Source organism: Suricata suricatta, chromosome 11 (genome assembly GCF_006229205.1).
Source record: "Suricata suricatta isolate VVHF042 chromosome 11, meerkat_22Aug2017_6uvM2_HiC, whole genome shotgun sequence".
In the NCBI taxonomy this organism is placed as follows: Eukaryota; Metazoa; Chordata; class Mammalia; order Carnivora; family Herpestidae; genus Suricata; species Suricata suricatta.
The window spans coordinates 89,854,637-89,869,823 of NC_043710.1; the positions used below are offsets into that span (position 1 = coordinate 89,854,637).

The window sequence follows — 15,187 nt, forward strand, 5'->3', positions numbered from 1 at the left end:
TCTGAATGCTATGTGCTGACATCAATGGCCTATGATCGCTATGTGGCCATCTGTAACCCACTTCTGTATAATGTTGTCATGTCCCCTCGAGTGTGTTCCAGCCTTATGCTTGGTTCATATTTGATAGCATTTTCCGGTGCTATGGCCCACACGGGATCCATGCTGAGACTGACCTTCTGTGATGCAAACACCATTAACCATTATTTTTGTGACATCCTCCCCCTGCTCCAGCTTTCCTGCACAAGCACCTATGTGAATGAACTGTTGGTTTTCACCGTGGTGGGCATCAACATCATTGTGCCCAGTGTCACCATCTTTGTGTCTTATGCTTCCATCCTCTCCAGCATCCTCCACATCAGCTCCACTGAGGGCAGGTCCAAAGCCTTCAGCACCTGCAGTTCCCACATAGTTGCAGTTTCCTTGTTCTTTGGGTCATGTGCATTTATGTATCTTAAACCATCTTCTGTTGGGTCTATGGATGAAGGGAAAATCTCTTCAGTCTTTTATACCAATGTGGTTCCCATGATGAACCCTTTAATCTATAGCTTGAGAAACAAAGATGTTAAACTTGCCCTGAGGAGAATTCTGAGCAGGAGGTAGTTATAGTCAGAAACACTACCTCTCCCTACAGTTATTTACACAATGGGGAAATTTTGTGTTTAATGAAAACATTTTTAGTGTTCACCTTCTTAGCCTATTTTTTTAACGTGGTAAAGGAAATTTGAATCTTCTCTCAATAATTTACTTCCAGTCTTTATATCTATGTATTTTCGTTTTTTCATCATTTGCACAGTATCGTTACTTTTTTCCTGTTCAGCAATAATATTAAATAAGTAATGTATTACCTAAGTTTTTAAAGTTTTTTATTTTGAACTTTTTGTACCTGTATTGTATTTGTACATTATTCCACTGGAATGTTCCCCATTATTTAATTGGGTGACATTAACACGACACTGCACCACTAGGGTTGTTCTTAACTGTCACGTACTATTACAAACATAAATCAGATAGTGTGTACATACTCCTGTTTCTTTACTCTGATTGACAAGAATATGTAATTTTCAAATGGCAGAAATGGAAGGTTTATGAATGGCTATTATGTGTAATCTATTGTGCACCTATAAACATTTATAGCAACTTTTGGCAAAAGTTTATTTTCTTTGTTTTTACTTTATAGCATCAAAGTAGCACATAACTGATCAACAAAACATACTTATCCTATGAATGGGAAAATGAAGCTCAGAATAGTTGCTGATCCACATAAAGTCACACAGCCTCACAGAGACAAGGTCTAGAGTATTCTCCCAATCTTCTGATTTCAAGTCCCCATGTCATATGCTTTGCTTCTACTTATTTTTTTCACCTTGGTGAACAAGGACTATGAGAAAAGATTTTTGTCTGAAGGTTGATTCTCTTTGTTACATGCTGAGTATTACATGGATTTCTCTTCTGCTGGGTATTATAGTTTTAGTTTTTGGTTTAGGAAAACAGGTTGTTGCTTCTTCTTGTTGAGAGAGTGATCTCTTTGGGCAAATATACTGGGGATATGATTGGATCAAATAAGGATGTTACCTATGTACAAAGTGATTGGTACATCAAAAATCTGGCATCAAATACTACAGAATAAGGTACGTGAACCTAAGGTACAATACAGTATAGAATAATTTTTTTAAAACCTGGAATTTGGAATATTTGTAAGTTTTTATATTTCAGAAAACAGAGTTGGAAGATAAATGAGCAGAAAAATGTCTCATTATGCCAGGTCAATAAGACATTTGACCAGTAAATATGTGATCCCTTTGTGGCTATGGTCATGAGCATTAGAAACTGCATTCTGAACTTATATTATTTCTGCCCAGGACTGTGAATGTATTCCAGTGTTCATATCTAAGCTAGAATTATAATACACAGTAACTAGATCAATAGTCATATTTCAGAAAGAAGACACAAAAGTTTAGCCACATTTGGCAGTAGGGAGAGAGAGGGCAGTAGCTTCAGGAGATAAAATAAGAGTAATTGGAAATCAAGTTAGTAGAAAGGAATTTACAAAATAAAATGATGGATAATGAAAGTCCTTACTGTGATTCTCCATTCCTTTCTGGAAGACTCTAGAAATACTATTGAGTTCATAGGATTTCTCTGGATAGGATAAAAGTACAAGTCATTTGATATTTAAAAATATAAACTCATAGGGCTGGATGATCTGGGAACAACTTAATCACCTCAGGGTTTTTTGGATTCTATATGCTATTCTTATATATATTTGAAGGTACAAAACTTCAAATTGCAGCTGAGAGAGCAGTGGCAACTTGAAGGAAAAATTTGGTGAATAAACCAAATTGTGGCAAAGTTTACTGGAAAGAATGTGAAATTATTATAGGTAATAAAATGTCAATTTAAAGATCCTTAATATGACTTATTAAAGGCAGTATATTTTTTAAGATACTTGTAGCAACATTCATTATTTACCATTTTCCTATCTCCACTAATATTTAAATATTCTGCAATTTCGCTTAATGGTTTGTTGGCTTGTTGTGTCGCAATGTGCTCTACATGGCAAACAAACATGGCAGTATACCCCACTGATATAAAGGCAGATTTTCATAATGCGACGTAGTCGAGTTACATTCTACAAGTGGATAGATTCCAAAATTGGTCTCATTTAGTCAACAACATTACTCCTGAATTGGATTATGCTAGCGAATGCCCACACTGGGGCAGACATGGTGTTCTTCTCTAAGAGTGGCACAGTTGGTTTTTCTCTCTTGTCTCGTGAGGACAGTTCACTGGTTAATCAGCTTGGCTCCAAGCAAAGTAGTTGGTGTATATGCAGGGCTTCATTGCAGCTTCAAATACTAAATCCTTACTCAGAGTGGGAATTCTGTGTTCTGAGGCAGAGACTCCCATCTTTCTCATTAAGGGGGATAGCTGATGGAACCACCTGTGTGTGCTGTGTAACATCTCTCCCGGATGTAAGGTTGAATAGATCCACTTAAAAAATAAAGATCTATGCAGGGTTTTATGCTTGCCGTTAGGAAGCGTGAGCTGTTGCAGTGTTCTCTGTGTATTGTGTCTGTCAGTCTCTGTGTTCCTCAGGGAAGAACTTGGAGGTAAATAGGGAAGAAGACCCAGTTCCCGTTATATTGACGGGACTATCACTCAGAGATGTTCATGGCTTGTTGCAAATCATAACTAATAAAGTGGAATAGCTGGGACTAGGACTTGGACCTTTTGATTCTAAATTTTGGTTGTTATTATTATTATTATTATTGTTATTGTTATTATTATTATTATTACTACAGAGAAAATAAAACAAATGACCAGAAAATATCATTCACATTTCATGTTTGGCAAATCTATTGCCTAAGTTAGAGATTATGAGTATATTATTATTGAATACCAGTCTAAACAATAAATGGAGGCACATGAAGCACATACAGCCTGCAATAATCATTGTTATTAGGTGTTTACCAAGTCCCAGTCTCCAAAGTAAGTTCACGCATTCATTATCTTATTCAGTCTGCTCATCAATGGTATTTGGTAGGCACTGCTATAATTGGCCCAGTGTGGTAGAGATTGCTCGCTATTCATCTCTTCTTCCAGAACATAAAGTTCTGGATATGGATACAGTTCCCTTCTTGCAGTGAGGAGTGGCATGTAATGAGTTCTAGACATGATGGCTACCATTCCAGATCCAAAGTCACCTTTTCCATATTCTCCTGACCTTTTGTGGACTGGGTGCCAATGATGGTGATGCCCTATTCAATGATAAAGCTGTAAAGAAAACCAGAGAATGACTGGCACATAATCAAGTTGGAAAATGAAAGTAGAGACAGAGCTACTATCAAATAGGGAGAAAAGAGGGCTCTAGTGTGCTGGCAATATGCTATTCCTACATCTGCTTGGTGGTTATAAGCTTTACATCTTACAATCATTATTGGAGTATAATTTTCTAATTCCCTATGGGTAGGTAAGAGTTCCCTTCTTTGGCTTGTGTTGTTTGGTGCTAGGCTTGTAGACTTTTATGTATTTAAGCTAAATTTCACAATCAATTGAGATTACATATGTTGATGAAGGCCCCTCTTAAACCAAACATTGCAACAGTACATTAGCAGAAAATGAAAATAACCTCTGGGATGCCTTCTGAACACACAGCAGCTCCTATTAAAAGAAACACCATATGTAGAATGTAGCACTTACAGAACAATGTAGACCACGTCAGGACAGAGACTATTCTCCTTATAAACCCAATGAAGAATTTCTGTGTTTGTGGAAGTAGGAAAGTTAATATACAATCTCATTTCATGGGTTTTGTAGTATGTTATGTGTCATTATGCTGAGGTTAGTGGTGTGGTAAAGAGGGTATAGTTCTCATTCCATATTATACAACTTCACTCTGTGAATCCTGTCTACTTTCTTCATAAAGTCTTTCCTTAAAGAATTTCTTTAGATATACTGGTAATGAAAACCATTTGAAAATATAGAAATATGACAGTATTTAGGCATAGAGAAAATATGGCCTCAGTCATCGGAAGATTTAGAAAGCATACTGATCAAATCAGAATTGGTATCACAATTGTAATTCAAGTTGCGAGGTGGTTCAACAGTAAGTAACTTTGTGTTGAGTCTCGGTGTATGAGGTGAGTCCATTTTATAATCTCACCTGCCTGGGTCAGCACTGTTCCTGGACATCCAGGTAGACCTGAGTGTGAAGGTGGAAGTGTGCTCTATGAGTTATACTCAGTTAAGTAAAGTGGAGAGTGAGTAAGTCATTGACCCTTGGTCTTTTTATGTTATGCCCTAGATGGGATTTATCATTCTGAAAATAAGTTGCTATTTGGAATCACCATGAATGCAGTATAAATTATTTGGCTTCTAAAAGTGACGGTACAATGTGACGATGAAAAGATAGTTAAAATGAATAGTTTGGCAGTTATTGCTAGGAATGTTGAAGGGAAAAGAAACATAAAATACTAGAACTGAAGGGACATTTGTGTAAAATAAGGGCCCAAAACAACTGCTCACTTCCCAGTGATATTGAGATTAAGCAATGTGAACAATAATCTGTCTTGATTGTATGAATAAAATTTCCCAATTTAGTAAATGTCTATTCAAACCACAATTTGATGGTGTTTTTCTCCTTTGCTCTTTCATTCTGTTAGCAAGAATCTTCCAATACCCAGTCACACACACAAAAAGGCACTTCATTAGTCCTTAAATTATGAAAATCCTTCCTACTCTTCAAAGAAAATCTCAATTTGTAGATATTTGTAGCAATGAATTGTGAATCTTGTTTATTGAAACTGAAGTTTGGAATTGTAGCTCATAAACATAGAGTAGAATTCTAAGTATTAGGTAAGTAATTATAGATTAATTTGTAGAGTGAAAAATTATCTTTCCCATCTTTGATAATTGGTACTGTAGCTGATGTACCTTTGACCTTTGGCCATACTTGTTCCCCTGCCTGAAATCACTACCTCCTGTTCTTTCCTATCATTTTTCCTTCTGGCCTTACTTTTTCAGAGCATTTTTGATTCCAGAAGACTAAGTGAAGGTTCCCTTCTTTGGCTGAATTCCATTTGTGTTTGGTTCTACCGCAGCATGTATCATCTTGTAATATAAATGCTTTTAACATTCATTTGGCAATCTCAATAAAGTGTTTTTTTTCCCCGTAAAGCAAATGGGTCTTTGCATAAAACACATACTCAAAACGTATGGGTAAAACAAAACCGTGTTTTAATGTTTGGTTACAACTGTGTTCCAGGCACAAGGAAGAAAATGGAGTTAATTTAGACTTTACACCTTTCCACTCCTCTAAGAAGAGTAGATACATTCTCAGTGAGAATAGTGGGTGCAGCTGACCTAGCAATCTGAGTGTCTCAAGAAACTGGCCTGGTGTGTTCAATCAGGAAACCAAGTGCTATCAACCAGACTCATCAGATAAAAATCTTGTTGTATTATATATCCAGGAAACAGATGTCCATTTTGATTTTTATGGGCTCAGTAGATATAGTCTGACATTTGTGGAGAGTTTGCCAGACAGAGGCTGACATGTCCAAGCACAATTTATGTATCCCTATACATGTACTCACATGTACATGCACACATATAAAAAACTGCTTGAGATACGTAACATTTCCAAAATAGCATTGATGACTATACTTATACCAATATATCATAATCTAAAAGTTTTATAGTTTTATTTTTCAGTCAAGTGAGCTTCCGTAACTGGATATTTGATTGAAGAGTCTGGGTTTCAGTGAATAATATTCTGGCATCTTCCCAGAAAATATCTCCTTCCTTTACTAAAGTATAAGATCTCTAGACATAACAATTACGTTGTTAATTTCTAGTTCTTCAGTTTCTAGGACCTCATAGGTGCTCATCTAATTTATTTTAATAATTAGTGGCAGAATAATAGGTATGGTGCATCTCGTGGTTGTAAGCAGTTATAAGAATTTGTAGTCAGTGCCAGTTAACTATAGATTTAATAAGTTGGCTTCCTGATTCAGTCTTTCAGGTTATTTTTTTCCTTTGCACATAGAATTAATCAGAAGCTTTAAGTAAGTACTGAGATTCATGATATTTAAGACAGGAGTTTTCTCCTTAATCAGAATATATGACTTTATTCAAACATAAGGATTGGTAAACTTGTATCAGCTATGCAGTGATACAATTGAAAATATGAGTTTAGTATTTAGTTTTACTTAAATACCACTAAATTTAACAATCTTCCTTTTTATTGATATACTGAGTTTTCATATCTATTCCATTGCTTCATTTCACCCTTTTCCCCTACTTAACTTTGACTTAGAACTGCTGTCCAAATTTTAATTTGAACTCTGTGTCTAAATTTAGAATTAAAAAAACCGTAATGCCTTGGGGGCACCTGGGTGACTCAGGTAATTAAGTGTCCAACCTTACCGCTCCTGAGATGAGCCACGCGTTGAGCTCAGTACTGACAGCATAGAGACTGCATGGGTTGCCCTTTTTCCTCTCTGCCTCACCCTCCTTAAAATAAATAAATAAACATTAAAATGGTGTTTTTAAATAAAATTAATTTCCTGTGGTACAATAGATTACAAATACTTCATCAAAATAAATGGGAAATAGAACAGCGAATTAAAAGATATTATATATATTTATTGAAGAGCCAGCTCTGCTTAGTGGATATGAAGAGGCAGATGTGTTGTGTTCCTCCATGAACTCCACCAGTTTTATGGCCATAAATCTTCTCTCATTTTAAAATAGAAAAATTCTTCATCAGGAAATGTGTTAAATATTGAAAATACAAAGGTAAATTGGACATGGATCCTAATTCATTGAGAAGGTAATGTTTAACGTGAGTATTTGGAAAAAATTCTTTTTACGGAGGATTACTGGCCAATGCAAAAGACACTTCTAGCATGTTTGAGAACACAGAAAAGGCTTATGTGCTGAATAAAAGGAATAAGAGAGAGAGTTGAAGGAGTAGAGGACCAACATATAACATAAGGCAAGATCCTGGTGCAAGTTGTTGGTACTTATGAAACTTGGGCTTTTACTAAGTGAAATGGAGTACAGAAAATTAAAACATTATACATAACATATACATACACGAATAATATAGACTTAACTACCTTCACATCTGTCACAACTAGAACATACCACCTGGACTTGAGAAACTATTGTCTCTTAATAAAGTTAATACAAATTAAATGTCTGCTTTCCTAAAAGCAACTAGGATCATTTTTTCTGGCAAAAGATACCATATGCAAATCAGTGGACCCATTTTTCCTTCTCTTCTTTATCATGAATTATGTTCTAATCTGTTTAGGTAATTTATGACCTATCAAAAATTTCTTATTAGTGGGTCAACAGTAGGACAATCAATACCCAAATAACTTGAACTTCAGATTACTGAACCTCTCTTTAAATAATACATGTATTATGGGGCACTTGCATGGCTCAGTTGTTTGAGCGTCTGACTTCAGCTCTGATCGTGATTTCGTTGTTTATGAGTTCATGAGTTCATCAGGCTCTGTGCTGACAGCTTGGAATGTGGACATATTCAGATTCTGTGTCTCCCTCTCTCTCTGCCCCTCCCCAGCACATGCTCTCTCTCTCTCAAAATTAAATAAACATTTTTTAAAAACTTAATAATACATGTATTGTGACATTGTAGGATTTGCTAGGGCACATTGCTGAGTCTTATCTTCCAGAAGTGTAATTGTTCCATTCTTCTGTTTTTTTTTTAATACTTATTGTCAAATTGGTTTCCATACAACACCCAGTGCTCTTCCCCATAAGTGCCCTCCTCCATCACCACCACCTCTTTTCCTCCCTCCCCCTTCCCCTACAACCCTCAGTTCATTTTCAGCATTCAATAGTCTCTCAACTTTTGCATCCCTCTCTCTCCCCAACTCTGTTTCCCTCTTCCCCTCCCCCAGGTCCTCCATTAGGTTTCTCCTGTTCTCCTGTTAGACCTATGAGTGCAAACATATGGATTCTGTCCTCTGCCTGACTTATTTCGCTTAGCATGACACCCTCGAGGTCCATCCGCTTTCCTACAAATGACCATATTTCATTCTTTCTCATTGTCATGTAGTACTCCATTATGTATATATACCACATCTTCTTGATCCACTCATCAGGTGATGGACATATAGGCTTTTTCCAAGTTTTGGCTATTGTTGACAGTGCTGCTATGAACATTGGGGTACATGTGCTCCTATGCATCAGCACTTCTGTATCCCTTGGGTAAATCCCTAGCTGTGCTATTGCTGGGTCATGGGGGAGTTCTATGGATAGTTTTTTGAGGAAACTGCACACTGTTTTCCTGAGTGGCTGCACCAGTTTACATTGCCACCAACAGTGCAGAAGTGTGCCCGTCTCTCCACACCCCCGCCAGCATCTATAGTCTCTTGATTTGTTCATTCTAGCCACTCTGACTGGTGTGAGGTGGTATCTCAGTGTGGTTTTGATTTGTGTTTCCCTGATGATGAGTGATGTTGAGCATCGTTTCATGTGCCTGTAGGCCATCTGGATGTCCTCTTTGGAGAAGTGTCGGTTCATGTCTTTTGCCCATTTCTTCACCACGTTATTTGTTTTGTGGGTTTGAAGTTTGGTGAGTTCCTTGTAGATTTTAGATACTAGCCCTTTATCTGATATGTCATTTGCAACTATCTTTTCCCATTCTGTCGGTTGCCTGTTGGTTTTTTTATTGTTTCCTTTGCCTTGCAGAAGCTTTTTATCTTGATGAAGTCCCAAGAGTTCAGTTTTGCTTTCATTTCCCTTGCCTTTGGTGATGTGTCAAGTAGGAAATTGCTGCGGTTGAGGTCTAGGAGGTTATTTCCTACTTTCTCCTCAAGGGTTTTGATGGTTTCCTGTCTCACATTCAGATCCTTCAGCCATTTTGAGTTTATTTTTGTGTATGGTGTAAAAAAGTGGTCTAGTTTCATTCTTCTACATGTTGCTGTCCAGTTCTCCCAGCACCACCTGCTAAAGAGGCAGTCTTTTTTCCATCAGAAGTAATATTGAAGAAGAAAACCAAAACGGGAAGCATCACAATCCCAGACTTTTCTTACCTAATTTAGCTAGTCTAGCTGTTTCAAATGTTATACAATATAGTGGAAAGATTCTAAAGAAGAGATAGAAAGCTAAGAAAATGCTTCAAAGAAACCTAAAATTTAGATTTCAACAGGTATAACTTAATTTTGATCCATTATTGCCTAGTGATTTTTTTCCATTTCTCTTTTAGGAGATGTTGTGACTAAAAGAGAAAAAAAAAAAAAAAACAAAACACACACACACACATAAAACAAAACAAAACAAAACCCTTAATTGTGTTAGCACATGTTATTGTTTTCTTTTTGGAGAGTCTTTATTTTAATATTTGTAACAGAGTGTCTGATGCTTTTTTACTGAAAGAAGATCCTCTCATATTATAAACTCTTTCTTCCCTCCACCACCATATACTTATAAGTAATGTGTGTATAAATATATCCTTATATATATATCCAAATACATACATATTTATAACATGGTTGAATACCTCAAGACATTTGAGTTGATTTAAAGCTTAAAAGAGTAAATTCACTTAAAAAATAGCAACTATAGTCTATATTTAAATTGAAAAATATAATTCCTATTACAAATATCTTTCACAAGCTTTTTAATTGATGCTGTATCCAATTAATAGCCATGCCTCCTCCAAGTATTCTTAATGCCAGAAACTTCCTTTTGTGATAGAAGCTGAAAATGGAAGATTCTCACTTTTGTCAGTTTTCCTTGCAGCCAAGCTGGCCATGTGGTTTAGGTACATGACTGAAGAGACATAAAGAAATTAATGTGTTGGCATCTGGAAATGATTTACTTCATGCTACAGAGAGATATGGGATGAGTTCTTTTGCCTTGTTGCTTGCTTTCTTCTTTGCATATGTTGGTGTTTAGATGTGATTCTTGGAGCTGTGACAACCTTTTTCTGACCATTGGTGACAAGCCTGAGAATGAGTCAACAAACTGAGGACAGTGAAATAAGTGGAAGAGACTGAGTTCTTGATGAGAGTGATTTGTGGCTGAAGCAAACCTAGGATAATCTAGCCATAAGCTTATTGCTAGGTGAGAGAAATAACTCCTGTTTAAATGAGTTTAAACAGTATTCTGAGCATTCTGTACCTTGAAGCTAGAAACTTTCTAACTAGTAGCATAGGTTGAAGGTTACATTCCCAGGATATTAAATAAAATTGTTTCTTAAATAAATGAACATCTTCATGAGATCCTTATTCCTTTTGGGGAAGCATTGAAGAGAGAAACTAATTTATCATGATGAGAAGGTTGAATTTATGCATATTTAAACTTAAATTTTAACTATTACCTTTGGTTCTCTTGAATTGTGATCTTTGTTCACTATACCCTAATAGTCCTTGAAATAGAAACATTCTCCAGTATTTTCTCTTATATTTGTGAAAAGGCTAAAAGTTTGTACAGCACTTAATGTGTGCAAAATGCTTAAATAAATCAAAATAGTTCTTTCAAGTGTTCCTACAAAATAGAATTCTGGTTCAATTTCTTCTTTAATTTTATTCAATACTTAATCACAACTTTGAAATTTATCCATCCATTACAAAATTTCAGTTGCCCAATGGGTAATGGAAAACCACTGAAAATTCTTAAACTAAGGAGGGACAAAGCTTTGCTTTCAAAGTTTATTCTAGCAGCAGTGTGCATGGCTATATAAGAGGAATTATTTGAGGAAATGCTAGAATAATAGGAGTTACTACAGATCAGTAGTACTGTTCAGTTAAAATCTAAGAGATTGTGTGGTGGCTGAGGAACAAGGATAGAGGTCATTATGGGTGTAGACACTGTTGCTTAGCATGTGCGAAGTGTGGAATGTTTTCTGAAGGTTCACAGCCAAATAACATGATTTTCAGAAGTATTTATTGAATTTCTTCTGTGTATTCTGTACTGATCTTAACCCTAGAAGCAAAGTAGTAAGCAAGACAGGGGAGATGTTTTGCCTTATAGAACTTATAGTTTATACGGGAACATGGGAATTATGTAAAAAAATTCTGACGAGCATTACTATATCATGAGAACATAAATAATGAAAAATAAAATTTTTTACTATTATTATATTGCAGGCACTGTTATAACCATATGAGAGAGAGAGAGAGAGAGAGAGAGAAAGAGAGAGAAACAGAGAGAGAGAGAAGCAAACCAAGAAACAGACTCTTAACTTTAGAGAACAAATTGATGGTTGCCAGAGGGGTGGTGGGTGGGAGGACTTTTTAAACATTGTAAAAAAATTATTTTTTTTTGAAAGACAGAAAGATACAGTGTAAGCAGGGGAGGGTCAGAGAGAGAGAGGGAGACACAGAATCAGAAGAGAGGCTTCAGGCTCTGAGCTAGCTGTCAGCACAGAGTCCAATGTGGGGCTCAAACCCACAAACCATGAGATCATGACCTGAGCTGAAGTCAGATACTTAACCGACTGAGCCACCCAGGTGCCCTGAATTTTTTTTAAGTAATATCTACACCCAATGTGGGGCTCAAACTCACGACCCCAAAATCAAGAGTAGATTGTTTCTCATTCCTTCATTAGAGTCAACCAGGAACCCCCCCTTTTTAGGGAGGAGATGGGTTAAATAGGTGATAGGGATTAAGCATGCACTTGTCATGAAGAACACCAAGTGTTATATGGAAGTGCTAAATCACTACACTGTGCACCTGAAACTAATATTGCCAATGTATGTTAACTGAAATTTAAATAAAAACTTTTAAAACATAAATTAAAAATTTCATTATCACAATAACCCAATGAAAGAGATGCTGTTTTTATCATCCTTATTTTACAAAAATGAATAGAAATTACATAACTTGCCCAAGACATTATTGTTAGTAAGAGTGGAAGTAGGAAGATCGCATTCATACACATGCCCTTTAACTCCATAGCCTCTACTTTTTTCTATGCTGAAAAGAAATTGATAGTCCCAGTTACTGAAATATTACATAAAATGATAGTAAGCAGGATAGTCTGGTAGAAATTTCCAGTAGATGATTAAAGTATATACTTTAGAAGGAATATATAGCATCACAAATTATTTTAGAGATATTGCAGAAGAAAAGACAACTGAGTTATTGCAATATATGAAAATTTTGAGGTCAAGAAATAAGGAAGCCCGGAGGAAGAACTGTTGCAGGAAAAGTTTCCATTTAGGATATGGGGACAAAGGAGAAATTAAACAACACAGTAGGTTTCCCTTTAGAGATGAAGGTATGGGGAAGATGGGGCTTTACTTTGGAAGTACATTCCCTGGAGTGAAGTGCAAATGAGTGAAATATTGAGTCCCTAAGGAACTAATGACATGCCATGGCCCAGGGTACACCATGTCCTTATTCTTTTACACTTAAAATATATTCTCTGAGGAAAAGACTGAGCAAGGTGCTACCCTGTATATAACCAAGCACATTATATCCTTAAACTCATTTTAACTCTATGTCCAGTCAAGCAGCTAATGTGATGATAATAATACTTTATTTTTCTCTGCTTCTTAATGAGGACTCAAAATCATAATCAGAAATTAGGATCAGAAAGATTGTAAGCATGTATATGAATTTAAGTCTCGGCTGAATCCTCTTAGAACCAGAAGTGCAGAGTCTGAAATTGCCTTTCCATGACTAAGGGGGTAAATATAAAAGATAAGGGAACACTGACGTTTTCTGACCTAAAGAGGGTGAGTGTCTGAATTCCACTTACAATAAAACATTCCTTGCTTTGAGATGGAAGTTCAGAGATCTGAGATATGTCACTATCTTTCCCACTTTGTGTGGTATTGACGTTCAGCTGAAGCTGGTAGGAGAATATGTTGAAGGGAGATAAGAGAATGTTCAGAGATCAGGGGATGTACAGGGTACAGTATCTCGGTCAGCAAGTACCCTCTCCATGGATGGAACTCTCACTCTTCTGGATTTATGGCTTTTTCTCTGTGACATGGGTTAGTTCAACTCCCCTAGATGCTCATCTCTTCTTTAGAAACAGTATTCTTAATTCTCACTCCATCAAGTACAATCTGCATTTGAGGCCAGCATGAGATTCCTAAGGATTCTGTTTCTAATCTTAGTGGTGAGGAGAGGTTCTGTCCTGGTCTCAACTTCTCCCTTCACCCTTGGTTTACCTGGCAGTCATATTTCTAGAGGTCGTGTTCACTGGATTTGACTCTCTATGGTAAGTGTTTGATGCCCTTTGCTATATTTAGCTTATAAGGGCTTTAATAAAGGGAGAGTCAGTATCCCTCAATATCATGACTGTGGTAAAGGTAGATTGTATGGGTCCAGGTTGGGCTAGTCTCAGTCTTTCCCATTGTACACACTCTCTTTAGGACAAAATCTTGCATGAAGAGCTGAGTTGTTTCCTAATGTAACCCTATTTTTCTGTGCTCACAGATCCCCTTAGAGAAGAATGGCTCCTGGAAACAGTTCTTTTGTGGCTGCATTCATTCTGGTGGGGCTAACAGACCTACCAGATCTCCAGCTCCCCCTGTTCTGCCTGTTTCTAGTCTTGTATGTGGTCACTGTGTTGGGAAATTTGAGCTTCATAACTCTAATTGGGCTGAATTCACACCTGCACACCCCCATGTACTTTTACCTTTTCAATTTGTCCTTCATAGACCTCTGTTATGCTTCTGTGTTCACACCCAAAATGCTGACTAACTTTGTATCAAAGAAGAATATTATCTCTTACAGGGGGTGCATGACCCAGCTTTACTTTTTCTGTTTTCTTGGTATTTCTGAATGCTATGTGCTGACATCAATGGCCTATGATCGTTATGTGGCCATCTGTAACCCACTTCTGTATAATATTGTCATGTCCCCTAAAATGTGTTCCAGCCTTATGCTTGGTTCATATTTGATGGCTTTTTCGGGTGCAATGGCTCACACAGGATGCATGCTGAGACTGACCTTCTGTGATGCAAACACCATCAACCATTATTTTTGTGACATCCTCCCCCTGCTCCAGCTTTCCTGCACAAGCACCTATGTGAATGAGCTGGTAGTTTTCACTGTGGGTGGCATCAACATCATTGTGCCCAGTGTCACCATCTTTGTGTCTTATGCTTCCATCCTCTCCAGCATCCTCCGCATCAGCTCCACTGAGGGCAGGTCCAAAGCCTTCAGCACCTGCAGTTCCCACATAATTGCTGTTTCCTTGTTCTTTGGATCAGGTGCATTTATGTATCTTAAACCATCTTCTGCTGTGTCTATGGATGAGGGGAAAATATTATCTATCTTTTATACCAATGTGGTCCCCATGATGAACCCTTTCATTTACAGCTTGAGAAACAAAGATGTTAACCTTGCTCTGAGAAAAATTCTGAGTGGGAGAAGGTTCTGATCAGACAGTGTCTCTAGTTAGTCACACAACAGGGAGTTTCTGTTTGTAATTATAATAATTTTATTGGCAGCCTTCTTATCCTATCTCTTTCTTAACATGTTGAAGGAGAATTTAGTCTTCTCTCAATAATTTATTTTTACTTTTTGTAGAGTAGATTTCTATTCATCATGTGCATGCTTTCTTCTTCCCTTTTTCCATTTAGCAATAATGTTAAGGAAGAAATATATTACCTTTTCTCTTTATCATTTTAAACTTTAATTTTTCTTTCTGTAAATAGAAAACTGGTCTTCAAATGACAAATCAAGGAAGCAT

At 36.8% G+C, this 15,187-nt stretch overlaps 2 protein-coding genes across 2 annotated transcripts in view; both read left to right on the top strand.

The window, feature by feature from the left end:
• The window catches only part of LOC115272653 (olfactory receptor 8B3-like), a 3,470-nt gene extending 2,870 nt beyond the window's left edge, over window positions 1-600 (top strand). Inside the window, exon 4 of the mRNA XM_029915661.1 lies at window positions 1-600. Coding sequence (XP_029771521.1) covers window positions 1-600 — 600 coding nt within the window.
• Window positions 601-13,942: 13,342 nt separating this feature from the next.
• On the top strand, window positions 13,943-14,875 carry LOC115306772 (olfactory receptor 145-like). Its single transcript, XM_029957327.1, has one exon. The coding sequence runs from the start codon at window positions 13,943-13,945 to the stop codon at window positions 14,873-14,875; it is 933 nt and encodes a 310-aa protein (XP_029813187.1).
• The last annotated feature ends 312 nt before the right edge of the window (window positions 14,876-15,187 follow it).

Bases quoted from the DNA above. Each gene is read 5' to 3' on its own strand.
- LOC115306772 (XM_029957327.1), top strand. From the start codon at position 13,943: ATGGCTCCTGGAAACAGTTCTTTTGTGGCTGCATTCATTCTGGTGGGG.